At 42.2% G+C, this 26,699-nt stretch overlaps 1 protein-coding gene across 4 annotated transcripts in view; it reads left to right on the top strand.

Annotated features, from left to right (window-relative positions):
• Nucleotides 1-26,699, top strand: part of KIF26B (kinesin family member 26B) — a 277,653-nt gene that overhangs the window by 232,936 nt on the left and 18,018 nt on the right. For all 4 annotated transcript variants that reach the window (XM_086878160.1, XM_086878161.1, XM_086878163.1 and 1 more), the window contains 2 exons: nucleotides 18,689-18,851; nucleotides 19,985-23,417. In XM_086878160.1, coding sequence (XP_086734286.1) covers nucleotides 18,689-18,851; nucleotides 19,985-23,417 — 3,596 coding nt within the window. The remainder of the gene's footprint in view (nucleotides 1-18,688; nucleotides 18,852-19,984; nucleotides 23,418-26,699) is intronic.

The following is a 26,699-nucleotide window of genomic DNA, read 5'->3' as shown; positions in this document are numbered from 1 at the left end:
GTGTTCTCGGTCCTATCATGCCAACAAGCACCTCTTGAATCCTGGACATCTCTCTTGCATGTGGACATTACTGGTGTGATGGAGGACAGCTGTTCTCATGTCACAGGAAACTGAGAGTAACTGCTGGAGTTGTAGTGGTTTACACTGATGTATAAACTATGGGGGGGAAGACGGGCTGATGGAGGATCAAACCTGAGTAAGATTTGCCTCTGAAAACACATGTGAAAGAGAACCCTACCACACACTGTGCTGCACTGAGATTTGTGAAATGCTCCTGTTTTTTTCAGCTAATGTTGAGGCTGCTTACTGTGGATTGGGTCTTACAGAAAAAGTGAGGGTGTGCTTTGGTAACTTTTAAAATCTTTGCATCATACAGAATACAAAATAAGAATGTTAAGCTGATAAGAGATTTTCCTTTCTCTTGCTAGGTGACTGCTGCCATTTTGGATTGTTATGTGCTGTGCAGTGGGGTTATAATCAGTGTTTTTTATTGATTCTGTGCTATTCATGATTGCAGTCTGTCAGGGCTGAAACCAGGACACAGTCCTGTGTGAGCTCCTTTGCCTGAAATCATTTATGTGTGTGTCAGATGTTAAAATTAAGTGTGTTACACAGGTGGTAAAGTCCTGTGTGTCCAGTTGCAGGTGCCATGTCCATTCTTCTCACTCTCAATTCAATGCAGGGAGCCTCGTGGCGATGAGGATAGTGTTTGCAGGAGGTCTCTGGCTGATGTTCTAAATCTGAATGTTCATGCTCCCAGGAACTGTCACCTTCTTCCCATCAAGGTCAGGGGTAGTCCAGGCAGGGACATAATGCTTCTGTGGCACTGTAGCAGAACTCACCTGGTCTCTGGTGGTATCACAACCACATGTGTTAGGTGTACCTAGTTTTTCACATGTAGTTTGTCATCCTCGCAAGAAAATTCATAGTTCCTATGAAAATGCTATCCTATCACACCCATGCAAAAGATAGTATAAATAATTTTTTAATTCCGTTGGCCAGGTTCCATCCATCAACAGTACTTCCCTGTGGAGCAATACCTGATTCTTTTAAGGAATCTGAACATCACACTAATAGCTGTTCTGATATCTAATCATAGGGAAAACTGCTGTTCCTAAGCATTTTCCTCCCATGGAAGACCAGAGAAAAATAGGTAACTGAACAGAGTAACAAACAACTACCAGATCTTTTCAACAGGCAACATTTAGCCGTGGGCTATGACTAAAGAATGTTGCAGGCTGTGTATGAAATTACAGTAAACTAATATTCAACTCACAGAGTAATAGTGTGGGTATGAGAGAGTCATTTTGGCCAGCAATTACTCATCTATTTTATGCATTAAACAGCTATGTTATCTCTCTATTGGAACTAAACCTAAATTCAGAACAAAAATAACTGTCTTAATAATTTTGTGTTCATATTCATATGGATGTGTTACCAGTGTGTTGTTTCATCTCTCAGAAATAAAAATACCAAATATTTCCTACTAATATCTAATCTGTAATCCATATTACCTAATGAATTCTGTAGACTTCTCTGTGTATTATCCATTAATTGTGCCACTAACTGAAGCTTCATATAAGCTCCTTTTTAAGACTCTATAATTTGAAAGTACTTCTTCATTTTGCCAGAAGCCAACTAAAAAATGTTAACAATCTTATTGTCATAAAGAAAAAGAGACTTATCTAACAAAGAGTTAAGTATTCTATGATGACATTGTAAGGTATATGCTGCTCATATTGTCTTTCATTGCATTTTGCAATGCCTGAATGTGTGACTAAATTCTCCTTGGTTAACCTCATAGTATGCAACAGGTCTATCTGTACAGTGCTTTTTTCCTTCTGGCTCCTTTATTATAGTGCAGGAACATCTCCCAGCCCTGTGGTCTGATTATGCTCATATTGAAACTTTTCTGGCACTTAAATTTGAAAACCTTTGCATGTTTATGTACAGAATATTCTTTTGGGAGATTTAAAAATTTGGGCAGAGTAGCAGATCTTCACTCCTCTTGCTGTGCAGGTTCCAAGAAGGGCAGTCATAAGGGATTCTTGCTCCTTCCTCAACAGGAAGAAAATATCTTTATTGCCATATTTAGGAAAAAAAGTCCAGTTTTTGGCATCTTAAAGGCTTATTGTCTTGAGTCAGGGCTAGATGAGTGTTGAGAACATACTCAGCATAATGTGCTCTGCCATTATCCAGATTTTGAATTGCACAAATACAGAATTGCACTGGATGTTTTTGAGTGGTTGTTTTAGAAACATAATTCAGAGGTTTTTAGGCATTAATGTGTGATCATGTCTGTTTTGACTCACTCAGTGTTGGGACCAGTGAACACAGGAGAAAATATTGGTATTGTTGGGTAAATATCACAGTCTTCAGAAAAGAAACTCCAGCCCAGGGAGACTGCAGGAGATAAGACAGCCCCTAAATGTGATCATGTTCTGCTTTTCAAATATTTCTGTCATTGCTCTCAATTTTTTTATATTAGTTAATAAATATAGGGCTTTTATATCCCATGATGTCCTTCATTTACTCAAGTTGAACAGTATGGATCAGACACCTTTTTATACCTGATCCTACCTATGTCTCTCCATCTATAATGTTTTCTACTCAATAACAAGTGAGTTACTGAGTAACAAGTGAGTTATATTATATATATAAAACATAGTGTTCTTTCCCTTCTGCATCTCCAATGTATCTCAGAAATAACTTTGATTTATCATAGAGTTCTGCCAAATAACATGAAGCAGTCATTGTCGCTGTTGCAGTATCTTTAGTTTCTCAAATACTTTCATAATCTCAGGCAGGTGAGGGGAGAAGGAGGAGGGCCTAATTGTAAGCTGCATTTCTGATTCTGTGACATTCCAGGGTCCCAGCCCCCCATATTAAATCTTTTGGAGGCTTAACTGGCAGCAGGCCAGCCTGACATCTCCACAAGATGCAGTGCACAATGCTGTGACCCCGTCTCTGACAGGTCCCCTCTCCTAGCAGCAGTCACATCCTTGGCAAGCTCCTGTTGCAGGAGACCCAGAGGAAATAGTGTCCTGACTGCTGTCTCAGTGACTGTGCTCCTAAACATTCTCTCATACTATATATGATGCTCTTTTATATTGTGAAGGAGGTCAAAATGTGTGAAGCTTTCACCCTTTCTTGTTTCCTTTATATATATCAGCCAGGTCTGAAACGGAATGATACGTTCTGCTGTCCTAATTGATTAAATGGCATCTATCATAACATAAAGAGATCAAACAGAATTATTTTTTCTCCCATGTTACCATTTAGAGCTCTCAATTCTTAGCGGATCATTAGCATATAATTTTCAGATGAGCTGGCCAGTAGGTCCCTAAATAAAAATTAGTAGAAAAGATTAGCTGGGAAAGCTAGACTGGTAATGAGCTGTTGCACTATAGTAATGTGATAGGTTTATATTTCACATCTAGCCCTAATCAGTGCTAAGTGCAAGTTGTCAGCAGTTGATAGCTAATTGGTATTTCTTGGAATTACAGTTTAACAAAATCACTGAAATGAAAATAAAGCTTTTCCCTATATATGACAAGTTAAGGTTTAATTATAAATGCTTGGGTCAAATACACCTCTTAGCTACACTATATGCAAATCAGCTGTGCTAAGGGAAGGTTCATGGGTTGTCAAAACTTCTCTGGTCCCTTTTGGGTAATTATTATTTTTTAAAAATTGGTACAGTAGTGGCTTTGAAAACAGAACAGGGCCTTTAGGCCCTTTGCTATGTATTTAATATGTCATACAACACACAGAAAACCCCTTAAACCTGAACTACTGAAGAATATTAACAATGCAATGACTACTTGAACTCTCGTAGCAGTTCTTTTCTTAATGATTTTGTTTACTCTGTGTTCATTTTAGAACTGCTACCCTCCCACAGAATTAATTGAATATAAAGTTATAACATGGGTCTGAAAAATTATAAGGCAGGAATAATCTAAGCCCCTGTATAGGAAAGATTTAAAAGCCTGGCTAACTTCACATCTGTGAGCTGAGATTTTTTTCATTGCACAGCTATAAATAGGTGGCTCTAATCACTGTCATAGTGTAAATACGGGAAACGTCCTGTCTGTCCTCAGTAACTGGTGGTGGGAATGACTGCTATGTACAATGTTCTGTTTCCAAACTATGAACCCAGACAAACTCTGCGAGCAGAACTTTCTCTGAGAAAGTGTGCTCTGTGTGCTCTGAGAGAATTTTGGTTATCTCTTGAGAGGCTAAAGCATACATGCTAGTATGATCTCATTGCTAGTCATCCAAATACACTTTTTAACTGGCTGTTAAATTGATAATTTCCAATTAGATTTAATGCAGGCACAGGTCTTTAGATGTGAGGTCTGTGCAAGACTCTTGAGACTGAGAGAGGGGTGGGGCAGAAGCAGGCAGGTCCTTGAAGGTGTGATGACCCTGCTCCACTGCATGCTGGCTTGCCAGCCAGCTGAGCCACATGCCAGCCAGCATCCATGAACCAACAAGGAGAGAGGACAGAACAGCAGCTAAAGGAGGTGAGTTAGATGGGATGTGGCAAGGTGGGGTTGGGGGAACAGCCAAAGTATGAAAAACGTAACACAGGACACAAACTGAGGGAAGCTAGCCTTCATTAGTTCCTCTGTTCATAGAACAACTTGTTCATTTATCCAGATCCTCACCATTTGAAACGCAATTACAGGGATGTATTTTCCTACTGAGTAAAATTTATACAGTCAGCAGACAAACTTCTCTCTAAATGATTTGCTCATCAGTGTGTGGAGGAGGAAGGGGAAGAGTTGAGAAAAGAGGATTTCAAATGAGTTCACTACTAAATCATATGAATTAAATGATCAATTTTTGTTAGTGAAATAGCTGCAAAAGTTAATTGAGATGTTAAGAAAGTCTTGCTGCAACAATAATTTGGTATTATCCCTCAGATGTGAGAGGAACAAATCCTGAAACCTTGAGTTGAAACTTGCTTTAAAGTAAATCCAGACAACAAATACTGCCTTCTCAGACGGTGACCCTTGAAATATCTTGACAGGTCAGAAATATCTGACCTGGTCCCAAGACCAGGAAATCTGGACCAGATGCCTGTGCATTTAAATTCAGCCCTCCTTTCAAGATGGGGATACATTTGGATACAACCTTCTGCATACAGCCCTCGTCCTCTGTTCTATGCAGATGTGGTACCTAATGTCTCAGTGAAAGAAATTTAACATGTCGAGATCTGAGTAAATGCCTGAATTGGTGTCCCCTGAGAATTTACTAGTTCAGCTGAAGAAGACAAGGAGCAGTAAGATGCATTAAGTAGTGAAGACTGCAGAGACGACAGTAGCTAACATCAAAGTGTGAGCTGTCAAACTAGAGGGAAGGCTACTCGGGAAGTTCTTCAAGGACAGGTTTTAGGAGAGGTTTTATTTGGTGTTAATATCAGCAGCCTTGGCACACAAAGCAGGAGCATGCTAATCATAGTGACTGCTTACACAAAGCTGAGAGCCATCATCTGTACAAAGGCAGATCAGAACATCAGATGGGAGCAGCTGTGGGACCTCGAGGGCTACAGAAATACAAAGGGCACTGATGCAAGGGCTTGCCCTGATGGACTGCTTATAATTTCTGATGTATTCTGGGAGCTCATCAGCTAGAAGGGGTATGGGGGTGTGTGGTGATTTAGGCATGTTGGCTGATCACAGGTGTCCACAGCTAAATTAACAGTGACAAGGTAATGAAATCTGAGGAGATATTAGGAATGACAGCAGAAAAATAGTAATAGTTATGCAAGGGGCCAGCAATTCCTCTCCTGGGTGCAGTGCTGGTCTCCCATATAGATGAAGATTGAATTGAGACTGAAGAAAGTACAAGAAAGTCTGGCAAGGGGAGTTTTTCACATGAGAGAAAATGAAATTAATTTGGCTTGCATGCCCAAATAGAGTTAAGGGATAGAGAGCAAGTGTCTGTACATGTGGCCAGGAGCATTCCCATTCCTGGGGAGGGAGAGCAATGGAAACCAAAGTGCATGAGCAAATAGAAAAGTAGATGTCATGCCACTACTAAATGGAAATGTGTGGGGGCAGTGTAATGTTTTTAAGGATGGGTTTTCTAAATGCTAAGAAGTGCTAAATGCTTCCTGTTCCCTGTACTGGGTAGCTAATAATTCAGTTTCTTCTCTTTGATGCTTTGATGCTGTCCCATGGGGCTCGCAGGACCAAGCAATGTATTTCTTTCTCTCTCCCTCTGTGGTGGTTGTATGCTGTCTTTCCTCTTGACCTCTCTATGTCTCCAGGCATATTGGCCAGGGTTGGGTTGACTGAATGCTGAGGAGCTCTTTGCTGTGTCCTCAGGAGATCACAGCTGGCATGCAGAGGGGATGCAGGAAGGAGGCGGCAGAGGTGGGCTACGAACCTTTAAGAATGTGAGAATAGTTGTACTGATTCAGGCCAAATGTCCTTATAGCATCCTGTCTGGCTAAATTCAACAGCAGATGCCAAGGATAGAGTGTAAGGCTAAAATGAGTACTTTGCCAAAAAGTACTCAAGCCTCAACTATTTTCAGCTGTGGGAATTCCTGAGTATCAGCAGCGGCTTTGTAAACAGAAGTAGGACCTTCCAGGCACATTGTAAATTATTCCAGTCTGAGGTCTTTTAAAGACAGTTAAAGTTTGAAAGGATCTTTTTATGAAAGACTGGTTCAGCTTACCTTTGAAATTTTGTTTTAGTGCATCTTGGATTTTGAACAGCTAATTTTAAGAGAGATCTTTTTGTGAGTGAAAACTAAATACACACAAACTTTAGTATCATCTATTGCTTTCTGCCACTCAAAACTCAGTTCTGACTATCAGCCTTGTGGAGAGGCAGCTGGTAACATGGAAATACTCAAATTTACAATTGTTTTTCTGAGCAGAATAGATACAATATTGGGCTCTAAAGCATGTTCTAGTCACCCCAGGTAAAACTGCTTGCAATTGTAGTAACATTTGTTACTACAATCTTGTCTAATCAATGTTACCATAGTGGGCAAAATAAATAGAATAATCCATTTAAAGGGGGTGTGAAACTTCAGATAACATGAAAAATGCATGTGCAACATTTTAAATTTTAAATTGCTGCATGGATGAAGATAAATGTATTGATAAAGCCTACCTCCAGTTGATTTAAATAGAAAATATCTACATTAAAAATATTTACATACCAATTTTGCTACTTTTACTTACAGCACATAGCACTTGCATAGCCTGGAGTCCCTCAGGTTTTATTTGGGCTCCTCTGTGTATGAAGTATGATGGAGTGTGAGAGATATAAAAGAATCAAACATTTAGTTTCCTTATGCCTGTGTTTATAGATGACAGAATTCCCACTTCCCTGCACCAGCTGCTAGATTTGGTCCTGTGCTGCCAAAACTGTCATCATAAACCTGCCTGTGGTTCCACAGTTTAATTTCAATGCCATGTATTTGACGTCAGAAGGGACTGGTTTAGTCTTTGTCTCATGTATCCTGTCACTAAATCTGTAAAAACCCAGTTCAGATGTGGATGAAGCTTATGGGAGCTTTTCTGGAGATTTCAGTGACAGCTGGGTTTGGACCACAGTGCCAGTGGATTTCAGTTAATAAAATCCCAGTTTTTGGGGCTGGTCTGTGGTCTTAACCAAAACACAGGCACAGGAAGGAAATTTTCATCTATGATCTTTATTTGCTATGCAAGTCATCACCATGACTGCTATTGCTCAGCTTGTCTCAACACATCTCTGAATCAGCCAGTTGTGTGAGTAGCTCAGCCCATCTGTGGATGAAAGTTTTGGCTGTCTGTTAGCCATTCATTTTTATGTGAAAGGAGTTCTTGGTGTCTCTCCATTTCCTAACAAGGTCACCCCACCCGTATTGACTGTTGGCAGAACAAATGTCGAGGCCAAGGATTTGCAGGCCAGAGAGTGCTCTGTTCATTAGATTCTGCAAGCATCATTGCAGGTGTCTAAGAAACTTGTTTGGACCCCTTGAATAATAAAGTAAATTGAATTCTTGAAGTGCAATTGGCTTCTAGTCCTAGGTTTTTAAAGAACTAGGTGTAATGGAGAAAGTCAGCTTTCTTACTCTTCCCTAAAGAACACGTAAAGTTAGATAGCTAAGTCTATACTTACCCCTATGACTTATCTTGATTTTTAGAAAGAGAGTTATGCATGTTGTCTAGGATCTTTACATATTCCCTGTACATGCCAATGCTTTATTCCTAAATGAAAGTCCTGGGTTTTTAATTTGTAAATGGTTTGGTGCTGAACAACTGAGGCCACTGTGTGTCTGCTGGAAATGGGAGATGACATAAAAAAATTCCTCCTTTTTGGAAGCTGCTTCATCTGCTTGATTTCAATCCTAGTTAGCAGATTGCTTGTCTGCTGCAAAGTTCATCTTCCTTGACAATGGACAGGGATTGCTTCTTTTATCAGGTTTTAGCAGTTTCATGCATCTCCATGAAGCAATTTGAAACTGTATGTGAAAAGGAAATTTAAAAGGTATTATCAGAAAAGGAAGCATTACTTGGGGCTTTTGACTGTATATTTTGCTTTAATGCTGATGGTTTCATATTTTCACTGCTTTGCTTTGAGTTTTGGCAGTTTTTAGTCAGGACCCAGTATTGTGCAAATTTTTGCTGTTGATCTAAAGAAACGGCTTTGTGAGCACCAGCATCAAGAACATAATGTTTCTAACAACTTGTTTCTCAGTCTGGCATCCAAAAGGGTGTAACTACAGGCCAAAAATATTCCTGTGTTTGGGAATTTCTCTCATCTATGTGCTTTCTCTGGTGTGTTCAAGAATGGAACTGAAGGCATTTGTCACATTTCTGTGGGAGCACAAATAAGATTTCTCTCCATCCACACAGCTGCTAATCCTTCCAGCATTTACAGAGACTTGCTATCTTCAAACTTTGCATATTATTTTCTCAGACTTTCTTCGAATTTGCCAAAAGCCTGGAAGTTTATTTCTGAAGGTGATAAGGCAACCTTGTGTGCAGGTGCAGAGGCAGTATGAACTCTTGAGCCTAACTTTCTTTGGGGAATATATCTAATGAGTGGCATAGAGGAATTGTATAATTTCCATATCTTTAATGACAACCAAAGTCTGCCTTCTTTTTTTCTTTTTTTTTCCTTTCCACATGGGACTATGTGCACTTTCACTGCCCTCTGTTATCTATTTACACAAGGAGCAGTGCCAAGTGGAGTGGTTTCTAAAACTGAACAGCAGTCAATTTATTTCCAGGTACTACTCCATTTGGGATTGCAATTAGAATAACTAGAGGCATTCTCCAGCGCAGGAAACTGGGAAGGTCACGCTGCCAAATTGTTGGCGTCTTGATGAAGGAGTGTAAACTACTGCTGTCGCTACTGCAGATCAAATGAGCCTAAGCAGAATGAAGTAATTACGAAATCCTCCCAAAAGATCATGAATATTCATGTATCAATTATAAACATTTGAAGTTAATTTTCGTTTGAGGAAATAACCCTGGTATTCCACCCCTGGGTACATCTGAATCCCGACGCTCCTTGCAGCGAGGGTGCGGCCGTGGGCAGCTCCTCCCGGGCCGTGCTCCCTGGGCAGCCAGCTGTCCCCTCCTGTCCCCGCTCCAAATTGCCACCGGCTGCTCACCGGGCGGCAGCCGAAATGGTCCCCGAGCTGCCCGGCGTGAGGGTAAGGCAGGAGTCGGGCCATTCTGTCAGGCAGGTGCTTGCTGGCACCGAGAGAGGGCTGAGGATGCTGCTGCCCTCCCCTCTCTGCAGCGGCTGCCCCCTGGAGAGGCTCTTCAGCCCGTGTGACCCAGCGATGAGACTGGCAGCAGCTCGGCTGCAGGGAGCTGAGGCCTCCTGACAAACAGGCCCTTTGCTTGGCCCCTAGAATTCAGAGCGGAGAGCCTTGCTTCAGTCTGGCCACTGCCTGGCACTCGGAAGGCAGCGGGAGCTGGGGGCAGCAGCGCTGGAAGGAATGTTGCACCAAGGAGAGGAGTGTGACCTCTCTTCATGCTGATGCAGCAGTGGTGGAAATGACTTCACCGGGTGTCTGCTCTGCTTCTGCTCATATTAGCCACCCAGAGGCTAGTGTGAAGGTGCTTTCCAGAGTGTGTCCTCAGCAGATTGTCAGGGAATGTTTCTGCAGGCTTTTTCTTGCTATGTGTTTTCCCTGTGACTGCCCTAGAGGCACAGGTGCTGTTCAGCTGCATTCCAACCCTTCCCTTCCCAGCACTCCTGCTGCACTGTCAGGGCACAGGCAGTCTGGAAGAGAGGCAGGCAGGATCCTAAGCTGCTCCAGTTGCTATTCCATAGCAGCTATGTGTCTTCTCATATAAAGCAACTAAACCATACAGATAAGCTGAGCCAAACTTGTGGTTGCCATAATACTCCCAAGTAAGGGAGCCAAGGAAGGAGGGACATGGGGAGAGAGAAGACATTTTCCTTCCCTTTATTATTGTATCTTGGTAGAAGTTGGCCCAGCCAAGTGCAGAGTTCCTAAATTATTTAAAATCTGGATCATTATTGGTTTTAGTGGCAGGATTTTTTTATTTATTTTCTTTTCTCATGTAAATCACAGTCTACTTATTAAGCATGATTCCTTTACATTGCTGATTTTCAGGAATCTGGCTTTAACAAAGAGTTTCTGAGCCTAATTAGCTCCCTGGATTAATTGAGTTTCTGTTTTTCAGCTAGAATTTATTAGGAGCTGGCACTGTAATGAGACAGACCACTAGGATTCTTTTTTTTTTTTTTTTTTTTTGCTTATCTTTGAGCTTTGTTTGGATGTTTTTAATGGCTCCTTGGGAATGGTGTTTGGTTCTGTGCTGAGATTTGAAATACAGAGGGGAGAGGGATCCCTTTCTCCATTTTCAGTGTAGTCTTCTCTCTAAGATAATCACTGACCCTCAGCAGTGCTGTACTCCTAACGACCTCCTCTCTCCCACCCCAAAACTTGCACTTGCTTTGGCTTTAAGCTACATCTGGATCTCTGAGCTCTCATTAGAGCTACTGCTCTCTACTCTCTAAACATTAGAGTAACACACTAAGCTGCAAGTAAGGGTATGTCTTCAGTTTGGTGTTGCCAAAGTGCAAAGTACACCTGAACCAAAATACATAAAATTCACAGAGCTCGGACAAAGACTGAGAGGAACTTCTTTCTCTTGTTGGTTGAATTATTTGAGTGAAGCTTGTGTGACTCCTGCTCCACTGCTGGCACAAGGCAGAAATGAGAAGATGTAGGAGATGTCTTTCTCTGTGTGTCTTCAGGGTTAGTGTGATTGTGCCCAGCCTGCAGCTGAGCTGGCACTGTCAGAAACCGTGCACTTTTTAATATGTGAAGGTAAAAGTGGAGTTGTGTGATAGCAACAGCTTTATTGGGAAAGAGTTCTATTGTGATATCAGTCAGTGAGACCTTAAAAAAGTGGGGAACTTTAGTGTCATTTATAAATAACAGGGTACTCCTTGTCAGTTTTGAAGACTGTTTAAGCTTCATCAGCTCTGGAGCGACTTTTATACAAAAGTTACAGCTCTTGAATGAGCCCCTTTTATGGTGAGAGGGATAGTTCCCTGACTCTTGGGAGAAGATGCCAACTCCTATCTTGCTACAATCTCCTCCTTTCAGGTGGTTGTGGAAAACAGTGAGATCTCCCCTGAGCCTTCTTTTCTCCAGACTAAACAGCCCCAGCTACCTCAGCCACTCCTCATGAGATTTGTGCTCCAGACCTTTCCCCAGCTCCGTTGCCCTTCTCTGGACACTCTTCAGCACCTCAATGTCTTTCTCGCAGTGAGGGGCCCAAAACTGAGCTCATTTCAGGTGCATCCTCACCAATGGGTTTCTGTCCTTCTCTTATTGATTTACTTTTCTGTCTATAGTAAAAAGAAACAAAAGATGCACTTTTGTGCATCTGCCACATGCTCAAGGGTTATCACAGGCACAAGGATTGTTCAGCAATATGAAATTTCCTCTTAAAAGACAACAATTGTGTGGGAATTCCCCTACATTTTTTATGCATTTTGTAGTAGTACAATTTAAGATAAATCCCATACTTGGATGCAGCAAACACCTTTTTCCTGCTCTTGACCTCTTGACTGCTGTAGTGTCAGATCCCTTCCAGATGTGGAAATTTCCTGGTACTGAACCTAAGAACAGTGTCCCCTCAGCATAGTCCTTTCAGCTGGCTCCTCTTTCCCCTCTGCCGTGAGTTCTGGGTTGTGCTAGTGCACCTCATACAAGATTACTAACTGCAGTGGCAGTGGAAATTTCCACTATGCTTCATTTTCCCTTTAAGACTAGTCAGTTTCCACCTGGAACAAGTCCATTGTCTCCCCAATGCCTCATTTCACCAGGTGAAGAATTCCCCAGGTTAAAGGTCCAACACGTTACCCATCTTTCTTCAACTGCCTCATTTTGTTCTGCTAACAAAGCCAGGCTTACATGGCTGAACCACCGAGGGCTTTATATCCCCACCTGGACTCATTTTGCCTGTGCCTACACACATTGCTCTCATTTCCTCTCTCTCTATCAAAATTATTAACAGAAAGGAAAGACATAACAAAGCAAACTCTAGTGCTTCATAGTGAACTCAGCTGTTACACACCTGTAACATCCACTGTTGGGCTTGTGCTTTATGAGCTATAAACTGTCCTTTGTAGAGATTATTCCCATGCAGTAAGAGCCAAAACCAAATATAGTCTTTATGTGGTTCCTTTGTTATGTAAACATTTATTACTGTGAATAAAGCACTGCATCAGCTCTAAGGAGCAGAGTTAAGACCTCATGATCAAAAATGACTGTCATAGTTACTGAGATTTTTTCCTTTGACATACCTCTAGAAATAATTAGATTACATGACACCTGAGGGCATACATCATCTGATGCTGTAACAATAATACCTGGAGGGAGTCGACAACTTTCTCCTTTTGGCCAAGTGCCTAGGAAGACACTAAGGTATATGATTAATAGAGAGCACAAACACGCTGTCTTGCACTTCCTAAAGCTTAGCTGTACTATTGTATTGTCTCCCTTGTGGAATGTTATTATTTCTGTTGCTGATGGTGCTGCTGTTGTCATTGAATAGCCAAAATCTGCATAGTAGTGGGGTGAGAGGAAAGGGAAAACAAAGAAAATATTTTTTATTAATGTGGGGGTCGGGGAGGGGGGGATACAGGAAGCAAAACAAAGTATATAATACAATTGGGTAAATAATTCCACAGAAAAATCATTATTCCAACACTTCAGCTGGATCTTCCTCCCTATTGCCTCCTTTTTGTGAAACAATTTTGTGTTTGTGTCTCCCATACACAGAATGAAATGCTGGGCAACAAAAATTCCTGCAAATTTCCTGAGCACAATATTTATTCTTATTGCTTCATTTTCTATTCATGAATTCTATTTTGCAGCCCTAAACAAAAGCAATTACCATTTGCTTCTTTTCTATGTAGCTCACTTTGAACACACAGATTTTCTTAAAGCTGGAGAACCTGGCAGAGGAAGATCCAGGAAGGCACTGACCATTCTGACCATTCTCTGCCCCCTGACCTGGCAGCATGATACAGCAGCCATGCCAAATTACAGTCACTTTTGCGGTTCCTCTGGTGTCAGTGAACAGCTGGGGGGGGAAACTTGAGTGGGGAGAGAGGCCTTGGAGGTCAGACAGTGAGAGTGGAGGACGTTAATGGGAGGAAGAGGGGGACAAAGGAGGAGTTTAACACGGAGGAGTGTCTAGCAGTGATGCTGGTGAATGGCAAAGTCTAGTGTAGCTGCTTAGACCACTGCAGGATGAAACTGTGTTCTGCCAGCTGTATCGGGGGGGAACTGAGGATGAGTGTCACAGTAGGGGAATAAGAATAAGCAAAAAGGTTAGATGAGGAAAGCCCAAGACAGACACTGACAGAAGAGTGTAGGATTGTCTGATCAGAGAAGAGCATGTCATAAAGGACATGGACACATGAGAGCACAGCTTTCCTACAGTACAGGAAAGGAGTGTGTTACTCCCAAGTCTTAGTGTTTTTCTACAGGTGGGAAAATCTCCTGGTAAATTGTAAGTCATGTTCTCCTTTTCTGCTTCTGTCCAAACAAAAGGTGGCAGCCAGCTGCTGTTGCCAGCTAGTTTAGCAGCTGAGACTATTTTGATACACTGGAATCTTTCAGGCTGATATCTCGTTGAAGTGTAACCACTATCCACATGAAATTACATAAAATACATGCAATAAGAGCATTTGGATCATGAAATCAATTGCTATAGGGTCGGGAAATGTCAGAATTAATGGGCTATATATTGTATTTTCCTTTTAGGGTTCTCCTTCCATCCCCAAATATCATCTCTTTTCAAGGCAGATAAAGGACCTGCTTTAGACATGAATCAGGACTGTATATTGCTGTCATTGTCAATAAACGTATGGAGGATGGGATAGAGGACTGTGGAAGAGAAAGGAGTTATTCTGAAAGTTATTCAGACTAGTTCTGACAATGTGTTCCTAAAATTTCTAGATGGACTACTAATTGTATGTTCCTGGCTTTTTGGGTATCTTGATTTGAGAACCAGCTGCCTCATTTGCTGTTCAAGATAAGTCAAAGTTAGCTGTACTTTGAATATGAAGACTGTGTAATGATCAATACTCTGAAAGATCTGTGCTTCACACCAAACACCTATACTTAATGAAGTCTTCAGTGTTTCAGGTATTATCAAAAGATTATGTGCCTCACCTCAGAGGCATTCATCAGATACTGCATTGATGAGGTCCACAGGGAAAAGAAAAAGTTATAAAGAACCTTCGAAAGAGTCAGTTATTCAGGATTCAGAACAGAGTTTATATAGTCCTAACAGTAAATAAGGCATAAATCCATACATTGCAAGGCAAGGATTAAATTAAAGATTAAATAACTTATGGTTCAGTGAGCACTGTTTGTTCTGTGCAGGGTTTGAGGCAGGGCTCTAGTGGAAAAATAGCTTCCAGTCACAAAATTAAAGACTTTGACAAAATGTACACAGGCAACTGGGATTTATGCAGTGTCCAAGGACATGTATCATGATATTACGTGCTTCATTCTTCAGTATAAGATTCTGTGTTGTTTGAAGCTGAGTATAATTAATCATTCATAAGGAAGGGAAATACAGATGTGTATAAGAGGAGCATGAAGATGTACATCATTCCTTCTTACTGAAAGGAAGATGTACATCTTCCTCCTTAGTGAAAGGACTAATTTACACTGATCCCAGTTTGAATGGTGGTCTCCAAAGAGAAGTAGAGAACACTGCTCATTGCAGCCCTGCCATATCTCTCTTTTGGGGAGGTTCAATACCTGCTAGGGTTCCTATTGAAAGATTCAGAAAAACAGCAGGAAAACAGGTAAGTCCTTCAGCAGCTAATGTAATGTGAGAGGGTGGAAGCAGCAAAGGAGGAGAGGGAGCACAGTGAAGAAGAGAGAGGTCCTCTCCATATGGAGGGCTGCTACTCTGGAATGAACTGAAGCTTTCTGCCTGGCAGTCTGCACCTCTGTACCATACCTGCTGACATACATTGTAGAGATACCTGAGTTTAGTCTCCTGCACACAGGGCTCTTGCCTCTGGACTTTCCCAGAGGTACAGCTTTGCATACTTTATTTTTAGTTTTTACCTGTGTGGGATATATATATGAATAATGTTTAGTAGCTTTTTTTTCTGTAGCCGTGGTTGTCTAAGAAGCTAGTCAAGAAAAGGTAAAGGTAATGTGTTTTGTTGGACCAAGTGATGTAGTTAGAAAAAAATTAGACGACTTTTAAGGACTGAAAAGACTGCAGAATTGACTTACTGGTATACAGGCTTTGGAGTCTGAAGTGTGGTATCCTGACCCCACCTTCAATTTCTTGTGTGTTTTATATCCCCATAATCATGATGGTTTAGGGTAAATTTTCTGAACTATAAAAACATTAGTGGATGGGATAGAAATAAATTTAAAATGAAGACAGGTACATAAAATGGAGTCATTGTGTTGCTCTGACCTATAACTTTTATTACTTTTGGAACAGAATAGAAATAGACCATTAGCATTCCTGAAGTTCTCTTATGAAGACATGAAGACACTGATGCATTTCACTCTGCTGCTGTGAGAAATCTGGGACCTCCTGCTAGCCAGCTTCTTCTTAACACAGTGAGCAACATACACCTAGGAGCAGCAGACTCTGACTTTTGTCAAAATTTCCTATGTCTTAATTTAGTTTGCAGAGTCAGAGGATCAACAAAGGTCTTGCTTCTCAAAGCCTTTCCAGTGTAGAAGTATAGACCTCTTCTTTGTGAAACTTCTGCCTTCACAAGAGATTTTGCATTTTCAAATAACAGCTCATGAATGAGCTAATGAAATAATTCATAGCCCTTTTTTCAGGCAAAAATACCATGCCAGCACCCAGAAGAACAAAGCGTCTACTTTGTATCTCACAACATCTGCCAAGCATATTTCAGTGAGACATCCAGAATGTTTTACTAATATTTTAATTGAAGAGGATAGAGTGAGTTAAAAATTAGGCCACACATTTTTGTCTTATATTCTTTTATATTCTTTCTTTATTTCCTTCAGAACTTAGTAGGTGAGAGTTATTGTGAGAGATCAGTGAACCCTGAACAGCTGAACTTGTCTTATGATGATGTCCAGATTTGTCAAAAATCTGTGTTTAGTAACTTCCTCTTTGTGTTTTTTTTTCAGTGTACAGTAGTGATGTGAGGCTAGTTATTTTTCTCTGGGTACAAGGTGAAGCTGAGAGTCAAGATGTAGCCTGTGCTGAATGAACAAACTCTGAAATTAGATATCAGTGCTAGCTGGGGTTTTTACTGCTAGGTTCATGCTTTATTCCTTAACAAATCTGCCCTTTAGTTCTCATCTATATCAGAGGATAAAGTATAAATAGGTATTTCTTCAGTATTGTTATTCTTCTTGCAAGTGTGTATTTCAGTACAAGGCAGATGGCACAGATTATTTTGCATTCCTAATGCGTATATCTCTAGGAGAGCCACACCTCACTGCTGATGCTGGCTGCATAGATTATGCATTCTAAGGGGACCAACATGTTTAGAATGTATTCTTCTGCACTTTCCCCTGTTGTCTCATGTTTTGCTATGATAGAAGCACTGGCAAATTAAAGGCTTGTTATTGATTTCTGTGAGATGTTAATAATTTCCATGTTACTCTGCACTGGAGTGGCAGTAACTGATGTACAAAATTTGACATCCTAATTATTCCATGATGGAATGGAGGCACATTAACCTGAGACACAGCAGCTTAGTAACTCTGGATCTGTGACTGTAACTCTGGATTCAAAGCATCCTTAGGTCACAAGTGAAATGAGTGAGGCTGAGTACAGTCTTTATGGATGTTTGTTTGCTTCTCAAAGAAACTAGACTGTCTTCAATGTGTCTGGAGCAGATGGAAGCAGAAATCCTGAAACAAAAAAAAAATGTTTTATTTTCAGTATTTCTAGTCAAGCTGAAACTGCAAGTACTAGAAGCCTCAGGAGATGAGAACTCTCCAGAGCTATTGCATCAAAATTTGCAGCCCAAATGCTTTTGTTTATTCAGTCAAAAAGAGAGGTCCAAGAGTTTTGGTGTTTGCCCTTTGGTCCCATCCAGCAGGCATAGCTTCAGTTCTCAGCAGTTGCAGCTTTATGCCGAGTTCCTGTGAGCTGGAAATTTCAAGTGAATGAGCAAGGACACACATGCACCATAGGTCATTTGCAGATATTTAACAGTGAGCCCCAAAAATCTGATCCATAGCAACTGAAGGAATCACCATCACTACAGCAGCAAATGCAATTCCTTTAGTATAAATAAGTATCAGGCTGTTGCTGTCTTTGTTTCCAGCTGTATGTAACATCATCCACAACCTTTAGCACAGGGGAGACACACTTCAAGAGAATGCCATTTCTCAAATAACCACCCAGCTGACCTCTCCACCATGGAGCTAAAGGTCTCTTTAAAAATGATATATTGTGCATTTCTAACTACAGGATTAGATGACCACCTTAAAAGTATTATATATGCATCAATATTCTGTTAAAATTCATATTCTCAGTCCAGTCACAGACAGCCCCACAATAAGGCATCAGCATTTCAAAAGCTATCTGATGCTGAACAATAGAGTAAATGGCAAGAACAGAAAATTTGATTTCTGCCTCAGTGAAAGAAAAGATCTAATATGAAAGAACAATTGTGTGAAGTTTGAAGGCTTGATTGGTTTGTATTTTACCAGCATCATCCAAAATTGACTTTGGTGATTTAACTGTTATTAATATCAAGTTACCCAATGCCCTAGAAGGCAATAAAAAAATGGTGTTCTCTAATCTAATCCATTACCCTCTTGTCCTCCAGAGCTGGGCCAGGGTTTGTCTGTGCACTTCAAAAGAGCAGCAGTTTGATGTTTGCTGCTGTGGCTTCTTAACAGTCTCCTCAACAGTGCTGGTCTGCATCTCTCTGGTGGCAATGGTAACAATGGAGAAGGGCTGAGACCAAAAGGAGACAGAAAAGGGGAATTGGGAAGTGAAAAGAAGTTTGAATTGTAGTCCAGGGTCTTTCAGCATGCTCAGCTGCACAACATAGTGCAAACCTGAGGAAGGAAACTAATTAGGATTCCACTAAAAAGAGGAGAAAATGTCATGCCAAGACCCAAGTTACATCATGACGACCAAAGCGAAACCTTGCTGGCTAATGTAGCCTTAATTAATTTTATTTTGCAGAGACAGCAAGCTGACCATGTTGCTCCGAGAGTCCTTGGGGAATATGAACTGCCGCACCACGATGATAGCTCACATTTCAGCCGCTGCAGGGAACTATGCTGAGACGCTCTCCACCATCCAGATTGCCTCAAGGGTCCTCAGGATGAAGAAAAAGAAAACTAAGGTAAGATGATGTGTAACGCCCTTCTTATAATGACGGAGGAAGAAGGATCGTGGAGGATCCTTATCTGGGTAGAGCAGCATGTAATAAAATCAGTAATCAGTTCCAAAGTGTATGGGTGTATGGGTTGTATGTACCCTGTCCTAGGCAAGTGTTGGAGAGCAATATCAGAGGAGTAAATGCTTCAGCTTCAGAGGCACAAGAGTAAGTTCAGGCTTCTGAACTTACTTCTACATCTGTTGTAGCAGGTTTATAAGCTGACCTTGTTTAATAATATAGCTGTCAGGGAGCATTTATTTTCCTTTTTGTTCTTAGTGCTAATGAAATAATGAGTGAACTGCTGTAGAGTTAAAGAAAATTTGGATTAATTAAGAATTAGATTCTCTATGCTTCTCAGAGAGAGTGGAAGCAAAATAAACAATTGTGTCCAATTGTGTACAATGCCAGCGTTGATGACCTTTTTATTCCTACTGCTTCTAAATATGGGTGATAGATTTTCCAAGAAGTAGAGTGAAGATGGATATATTCATTTTCATGTTAGAGAGTTCTAGTTGCTTCTGTGCAACTTATGGTGTGAATTGGACAAAATGAATGAATTTTATGCATTTAATTTAAACTGGCAGACTGACAAAAGCTTTTTTTTTTGTCAAATGATTGAAGAGAGACAAATGAAGGGTTCAGTCCACACACCACCAGAGCACTGTGTCTCCAGAGACCTCTGAGTGCACGTTATACAGTTCCACACACTGGTAGTATGGGGTCATATGCAGTGAGTTTTCTTGTTCCTCTTCAAATACACAAATGTACACACAAACACAAGATCAGCAAAGCTTTTGTCAGATTTACTTGGTCAGGCTCAGTTAAGGGAGGTATCTTAATCCACATTTTTTAGTAATTTTATTTAAGTCTTATGATTTTGAACGGGACTCAGAGCTGGGCTTTGGGTTCTCCATTAAACATAGTTATGTGTTTGCTGTAGGGCTGTGGATAAGCAGCCTCAGAGCTCTGTGCCTTAGTTTAGAGATCTTCCAGTTCAGGTGAGCATGATTTTTTTGTATATGCAGTTTGTGCAAGGAACAGCTTGCAATGCTGAAATGTCATAGACACACATTTTCTCTCTCTCTCTTATGTTGCAGTACACATCAAGTTCTTCTGGAGGAGAGAGCTCTTGTGAGGAGGGCCGGATGCGGAGACCAACCCAGCTGAGGCCTTTCCATTCTAGAAACACTGTGGACCCAGACTTCCCTATTTTGCATTTATCCAGTGATCCTGATTATTCATCCAGCAGTGAGCAGTCATGTGACACGGTGATTTACGTTGGCCCCAATGGCACTGCCCTTTCTGACAAGGAACTGACAGATAATGAGGGTCCCCCTGACTTTGTTCCCATAGTTCCTGCTTTGCAAAAGACCAAAAATGAGGGCAGATTGGAGGAAATTAGTGAATCAGGGCCCAGCACGTCTGAAAGAGACTGCCTGAAGTGCAACACCTTTGCAGAGCTCCAGGAGAGACTGGACTGCATCGATGGCAGTGAAGAGACCGACAAATTTCCCTTTGAAGAGATGCCTGCTCAGTTTAGTTCAGACCAGACGCCTAAGTGCGCTGTCTCAAGCCAGCTGGCAGAGCTTAGCCACTTACCAGAGTCAGATAAGGAAGATACAATGACAGAATGTCAGAATCCTGATAGAGAAGCCAAGGAAAATACAAATACAACCCCCAGCAAAACCAGGAGAAATCACTCCCCTGTTCCTTCTGGAGCTCTTACCAATCTTTCAACTCCTTCTTCTCCCAGGAGTGTAACAGGCAGCTCTAGTAAAGACCTTAACTCTTGTCAGTTAGCACACAGCACCAGCTTGCAGAGCAGCAGAGAAGGGCTCAACACCTGTGGATTTGTGGAAGGCAAACCCCGGCCAATGGGTTCACCCCGGCTTGGCATTGCAAGCCTCTCAAAGACATCTGAGTATAAGCCACCGACTTCTCCTTCCCAGAGGTGCAAGGTCTATACACAGAAAGGAGTCCTGCCCAGCTCTACTCCCCCACCAGCTCCACTGAGTAAGGATGCTGCCATGACATCTACTGAATCTTTATTACAGCCAGAAATCCGGACCCCACCTGTAGGCATGAGCCCTCAGATTATGAAAAAATCAATGTCGTCCAACAATGGGGATTTGGAAGAGACGGTTCTCAATGAAGATCAGCAGCAAAGCATTTCTCCAGAATCCAAGAAGGAGATTCTGAGCACAACCATGGTGACTGTGCAGCAGCCATTGGAGCTGAATGGAGAAGATGAGCTTGTGTTCACCCTTGTGGAAGAACTGACCATTAGTGGTGTCCTTGACAATGGGCGCCCAACCAGTATCATCAGTTTTAACAGTGACTGCTCTGTGCAGGCTTTGGCCTCTGGCTCTAGGCCAGTCAGTATTATCAGCAGTATCTCTGAAGATCTTGAATGTTACTCCAGTGCAGCTCCTGTGTCTGAAGTCAGCATCACACAGTTCCTTCCTCTTCCAAAGTTGAGTCTGGATGACAAACCCCAGGATGATGGCAGCAGGCGCTCATCCATCAGCTCGTGGTTGAGCGAAATGAGCACGGGGAGTGACGGTGAGCAGTCGTGCCACAGCTTCATAGCTCAGGCGTGCTATGGGCATGGGGAAGCAATGGCAGAGCCCCCTGTCTCCGAGTTTGCAAGCACCATACAAAGCGCCAGCATGATTTGTGTAAGTGACAGACAGAAGTCAGTGGCTGACAACATGCTTATACTGTCAGAAATTGGGGAGGAAGCTTTCAGCAAAGTGCCACCCATCAAAGGCTGTAAAATATCAGCTCTAGGCAAAACTACTGTCACAATCAAAAACACAGCAAATCTTAGCAGCTGTGAAGGCTACATCCCAATGAAGACGAACATTACTGTGTATCCATGTATTGCTGTTAATTCCTTCAAAGCTCAAGACACTGATGATGTTGTACCGGCTGGAACTGCAGACCCAAAGGCTGTTCATCCCCGTGAAGGGAAAGAATCCATTGCTAAGAAGGTTATCAAATTTGAAGACCCTTGGTTGAAGAGAGAAGAAGATGTTAAAAAGGACAGCTCTGGGAGCAGTGATGAGCCAAGGCCTGACATAGTCATGGTTTCAGCCAAGCCTGAGCACAGCACAAAACAGTCCTCCACAGACAGGCTTAGCACCAGCAGTGGGGACACCTCTATTTCCCCAGGATCTGACAGTCTTAAAAGGATTGTGGATGGGTGTGAGGTGGCAACATCTGGCTCTGCAACCCAAAGCCCTGTTCATTCCAGTGATGGCTTGAAGAATTGTAGCCTCCCTCGAGGGCTCCCAAAGGCAAGCAAGGTGGAGGAATCTGACAGTCATCTCCATCCTACTTCTACTGACAGCACTGGAGTCAGTTCTTCTGCCCTTCCCCAGTTTTCTAAGGCTAGTCTTGACAGGAAAATAGCCTCTCCCAAACACTGCATACTCACTCGTCCCAAAGGGACTCCTCCTCTGCCACCTGTGAGAAAGTCAAGCTTGGATCAGAAGAACAGAGCCAGCCCCCAGCACAGTGCAGCCAGCAGCACCACAAGCAGTCCCTCCAGCCAGCCTGTGTCCTTCCTGGCCAGCTTCCCAGAGGAGCAGAATGGCAAACAAAAAGGCCCTGGCATAGATAGCAGCATCAACAACAGCAGCAGCAAGCTCTTCAGTGCCAAGCTGGAGCAGCTTGCCAGCAGGACCAACTCCCTAGGGAGGTCCACAGGAAGCCACTATGAGTGTTTGTCACTGGAAAGAGCCGAAAGTCTGTCCTCTGTGAGCTCCAAAATGAGCCCTGGCAGAGACACCACCATGCCTAGGGCTGGAAGGAGCTTCAGCCGCAGTGCCATGTCCTCACCCACCAACTCGGGCCTTTCCCAGTCGGCAGGTGCCTCCCCAAAAGCCAGCCAGTCAAAGATCTCTGCTGTCAGCAAGCTTCTTCTGGCAAGTCCTAAGGCCCGCAGCCTCTCTGCCTCTGCCACCAAAACGCTCAGCTTCTCCACCAAGTCTCTGCCTCAGTCTGTAGGGCAGAGCTCCAGTTTGCCCCCAAGTGGGAAGAACATGTCCTGGTCAATGCAGTCCCTCAGCAGAAGCCGGGGCTCCAGCCTTGCTTCCAAATTGCCCCTTCGAGCTGTCAATGGGCGGATTTCAGAGCTGCTCCAAGGGAGCACCAGTGCCAGAGGCGTACAGCTGCCGGGAAGCTCGGAGACGGATGAACGTGGGGGCCTTCCTGGAGACGAGAAGCCAGCTGTTCACATGCTGCCTTCACCTTACAGCAAGATCACCCCTCCTCGGAAACCTCACCGCTGCAGCAGCGGCCATGGGAGCGACAACAGCAGCGTCTTGAGCGGGGAGCTGCCCCCTGCCATGGGGAAAACAGCCCTCTTCTACCACAGCGGGGGCAGCAGCGGCTATGAGAGCATGATGAGGGACAGCGAGGCGACGGGGAGTGCCTCCTCAGCGCAGGACTCCATGAGCGAGAACAGCAGCTCTGCCAGTGGCAGGTGCCGGAGCCTCAAAACCCCAAAGAAACGATTAAATGCAGGTAAGCTTGTGGTGGTAGGAAAGAGGGATACAGACCAAAGCAGATTAGTACACAGGGGGTAGGCTGGCCCTGAGAGTGAGCTAGTTAAATACCAGTTCCATCTTCTAGCTGAAGAAGCAAGGACATGGTAAATATCCTAGGCTCTGCCTGTTTTCATTTTGGGACATTCACTAATCCTGTGTGGTTGTATTGCCTTTGCAGTGGAGTCTCATCCTGACCTCTTTCACTTAGGTTTTACTTAGGAGTAGCAAAAACTGGTTAGTGTTGCCAGTGATAGCCACATTCAAATATTTATTTATACAAATATTATTCTGATTTGTTTGCAGAAAGGTGTCTTAATATGTACATTTCACCAGCCCAATACCAGACTCTTGCTGAATAGCTGTATCTTTTGTGAACCCGCTTCTCCTTGTGTGCTCTGGATGCCCAAAGGTGCAAAATGCCCTGCATCTGAAACCACCGTTGAGTTCCTTCTCCCCACATAGAAAATGGAACAAAAATGTGTCCATGCCACTTGAAAGATGTATCTGAGACTCTTGCCTTTTGAGTTGTGGCTCCTTTTCCCAGATATTTATTGATAACAAATAATAGACAATATTAAGAACAATATACAGGAACCACTGCACTGAAGCACTTTCAAATCTGAAACTTTTTAGTGAGCATGGTATGAATTGGGAAGACTTCATCTTTGTTTAGACATAATTCCCAGTAGCTTTACACTACATCAGGACTTTTTAATTAGATAACAAGAGCTTCCTAGGTCATATGAAGAGTCTATGCAGGTACCTTTTTCCACTAGAGCAAGTTACATAAAGTTGCGGAACAGGGATGGGGACCATTCATGAGCTGGTCAGCTCATATTTTTCCTGGGTGCTGTTTTCCCAACCTGTAGTGCTAGTCCTGCCTAATCTACTTCTGAAAAAAATTCAGGCTGACATTGCATCTGGTGGCACAGGTATGTGGAAGATCAGTGGCTACTTATTCTACAGTAGCTGTGACTGTCCAAAATGTTTTTCTCATAGCGTTTTTAATTCACCAGCCATTCCACTTGCTGTGATACTCCCCTCTGGAGTTCATTTCCAGTGAACAGAGTAATGTATAACTCTCCCTTTCTTTATGCTCTTGACTCTGGTAGCAAAAAGAACATGTGCAGCACAGATGTGAATGCAATAGATACTGCTATTAAAGTAACTCCATAAATGCATAGCTGATTGTACCTGTTCAGAGGATGCATCTGAAAGTGATCATTCTACATAATGCAAGCCCAGACCAAATGACTGAATAATATTTCTGAAGTTAACTTTGCATCCTCTGAGAAAATCTCTTTTCCTAGCCCTTCCTTTACTCCTCAGAAAGAGTAAATTGATTTTCCTCTTTCTGAGGAGCTCTGCCCCTAAAAACCCCTTTCAAATAAAAGCTTTTTAATACTAACTTGCAAGGAAGAGAAGGATGATTTCTATCTAGTGGAAAACAAAGCTGTCCACAGAGGTGGCATTTGTGGGTGTAAACTGACAACTCGATTGTGTTTTGCGGGGAAGCTGCCAATCTAATATGGACTTTTTCTACAGGGCATTTAGATGGAAAAGTTTATCAAGTTCTGTGAAAATAGGCAGCTGTGCAGATGAGGGAACAGATTAGATACTAGAGAAATGTCCCCCTTACTCCCCCAAGAGAGATATTTTATAAAAATACTCTGAGAAAACTTCAGGTAGAGCCTCCACATTCTATAGACTCCTGAGTTCTGGAGTCTAAACTTCTAAACTAGTGATTCAAAGTGAATCACTAGAGGACCAGGATTTGTTTATTCTGATGCTCACAAAACTCCTTGTTTCATTTCACTTCTCTCTGCTTTGAGGGAGAAGCTGGAGGCTGGAAATATGAATGACAGAAGCATTGTGTTCTAGTTAAAGATAAGGTTCATGTATGTGTGTCGTATTTTATACCAGGGCTGTATTTTTGGCTCACAGCTTTGGCTTTTGATAACCCCTGTGCGGGACTAAACATTGTATTAGTAATCATGAAAAGGGAGTTGTGAAGGAGAGCTCTGTTTGAAACTCAGGTTTAAGATTGTTCTTGTAGCAGTCTGGAGGACACACCAGGAAAGAAGAGGCCTTGAGCCTACCTGGCAGAACAGTGACACTGGTTTGCCATACAGTGCACATAAGGAAAATTAGCAAGTGATGGTGTAAGTACAAACCTTTCATTAGCAGGGAATGTGAGGAGTTCTAGATTTGCTGGTTTTTTACTGCTGTGTAATATTTGACCTATCAATTTCCCCAAATACACCTTTTTTTGGCTGACCAAGAGATTATTCTCTTTATTCTAATTGTTGGTGTGAATTGGTTCCTCTCTTCTTCATTAGCAACATTGCAATTATCTGCCTGATGCTGGACATGGACCTCTGGGTGGAGGATTTTCAGTGAACGGCCTGTCTGTGTCCTTGGAATTGCCTGCCCTGGTGGACTCAGCATAGCCTGGCACATTGACCTCCCGTAAAGTAATTTACAAAGCTTCTCTCTTAATTCAGCATGTCACCTGGTGTGGAGAGATTCTCAGTGTATCATCTCTGATACTTTTGGGAATGATTCCCTACATCAGCAAGTAATTCCTGTATTGTTTGGAATGACTTGTGTATAAGTGCAACCAAGGGTTTTATGGAAATTAAAAAAACCTCAATCTTTACCACCATCCATATTTCTAGCAGAAAGCCACTGCCCAGAAATTAATCAGGCTTCACTTTCATATAACCAAGCTCCTGCTTGCATTTGGTCCTACAGCAGTGAAATCATAATTCTGTTTTGATGTGCTTGATAATAGTATAATTTTTCACATGTCAGCAGATTTATGATGGCATAAAACCAGGATTATTACTTCAATGCAGGAGAACATGAAAGAGGAGTTAAGATATAAGGGAGAATAGAGCTGTTCACGAATGTATTTTTATTGTATAATGAAAAAATGCGAAGTTTTGCAATCTTTCATCCTCTGTAGCATCTCCTTTCTTATAGTGTGAGTGTTATCTCTTAAGGAACACTTTTTAGAGAAAAAGATAGCACACAAAGGTTCTGAGATCTTAAAAGACAGATATTATTTTAATACAAAATGTCAAGATCATTGGACCTTTCCTGATTTGCGGTCACAGATCCACTGTGCTGTAATGGATATGGCACTATAGATATGCTCATTTCAGGTCAGGCAACCTTGTCCACTTTATTTATGATTATTATTAACAGAAATGCTAGCTGTCAGACACAATCAACATGAATCAGCCCAAGGCCCCTG

This window comes from Cyanistes caeruleus, chromosome 2, assembly GCF_971803275.1.
Source record: "Cyanistes caeruleus chromosome 2, bCyaCae1.hap1.1, whole genome shotgun sequence".
Lineage (NCBI taxonomy): Eukaryota > Metazoa > Chordata > Aves > Passeriformes > Paridae > Cyanistes > Cyanistes caeruleus.
This window is presented reverse-complemented; position numbering and strand designations above follow the sequence as displayed.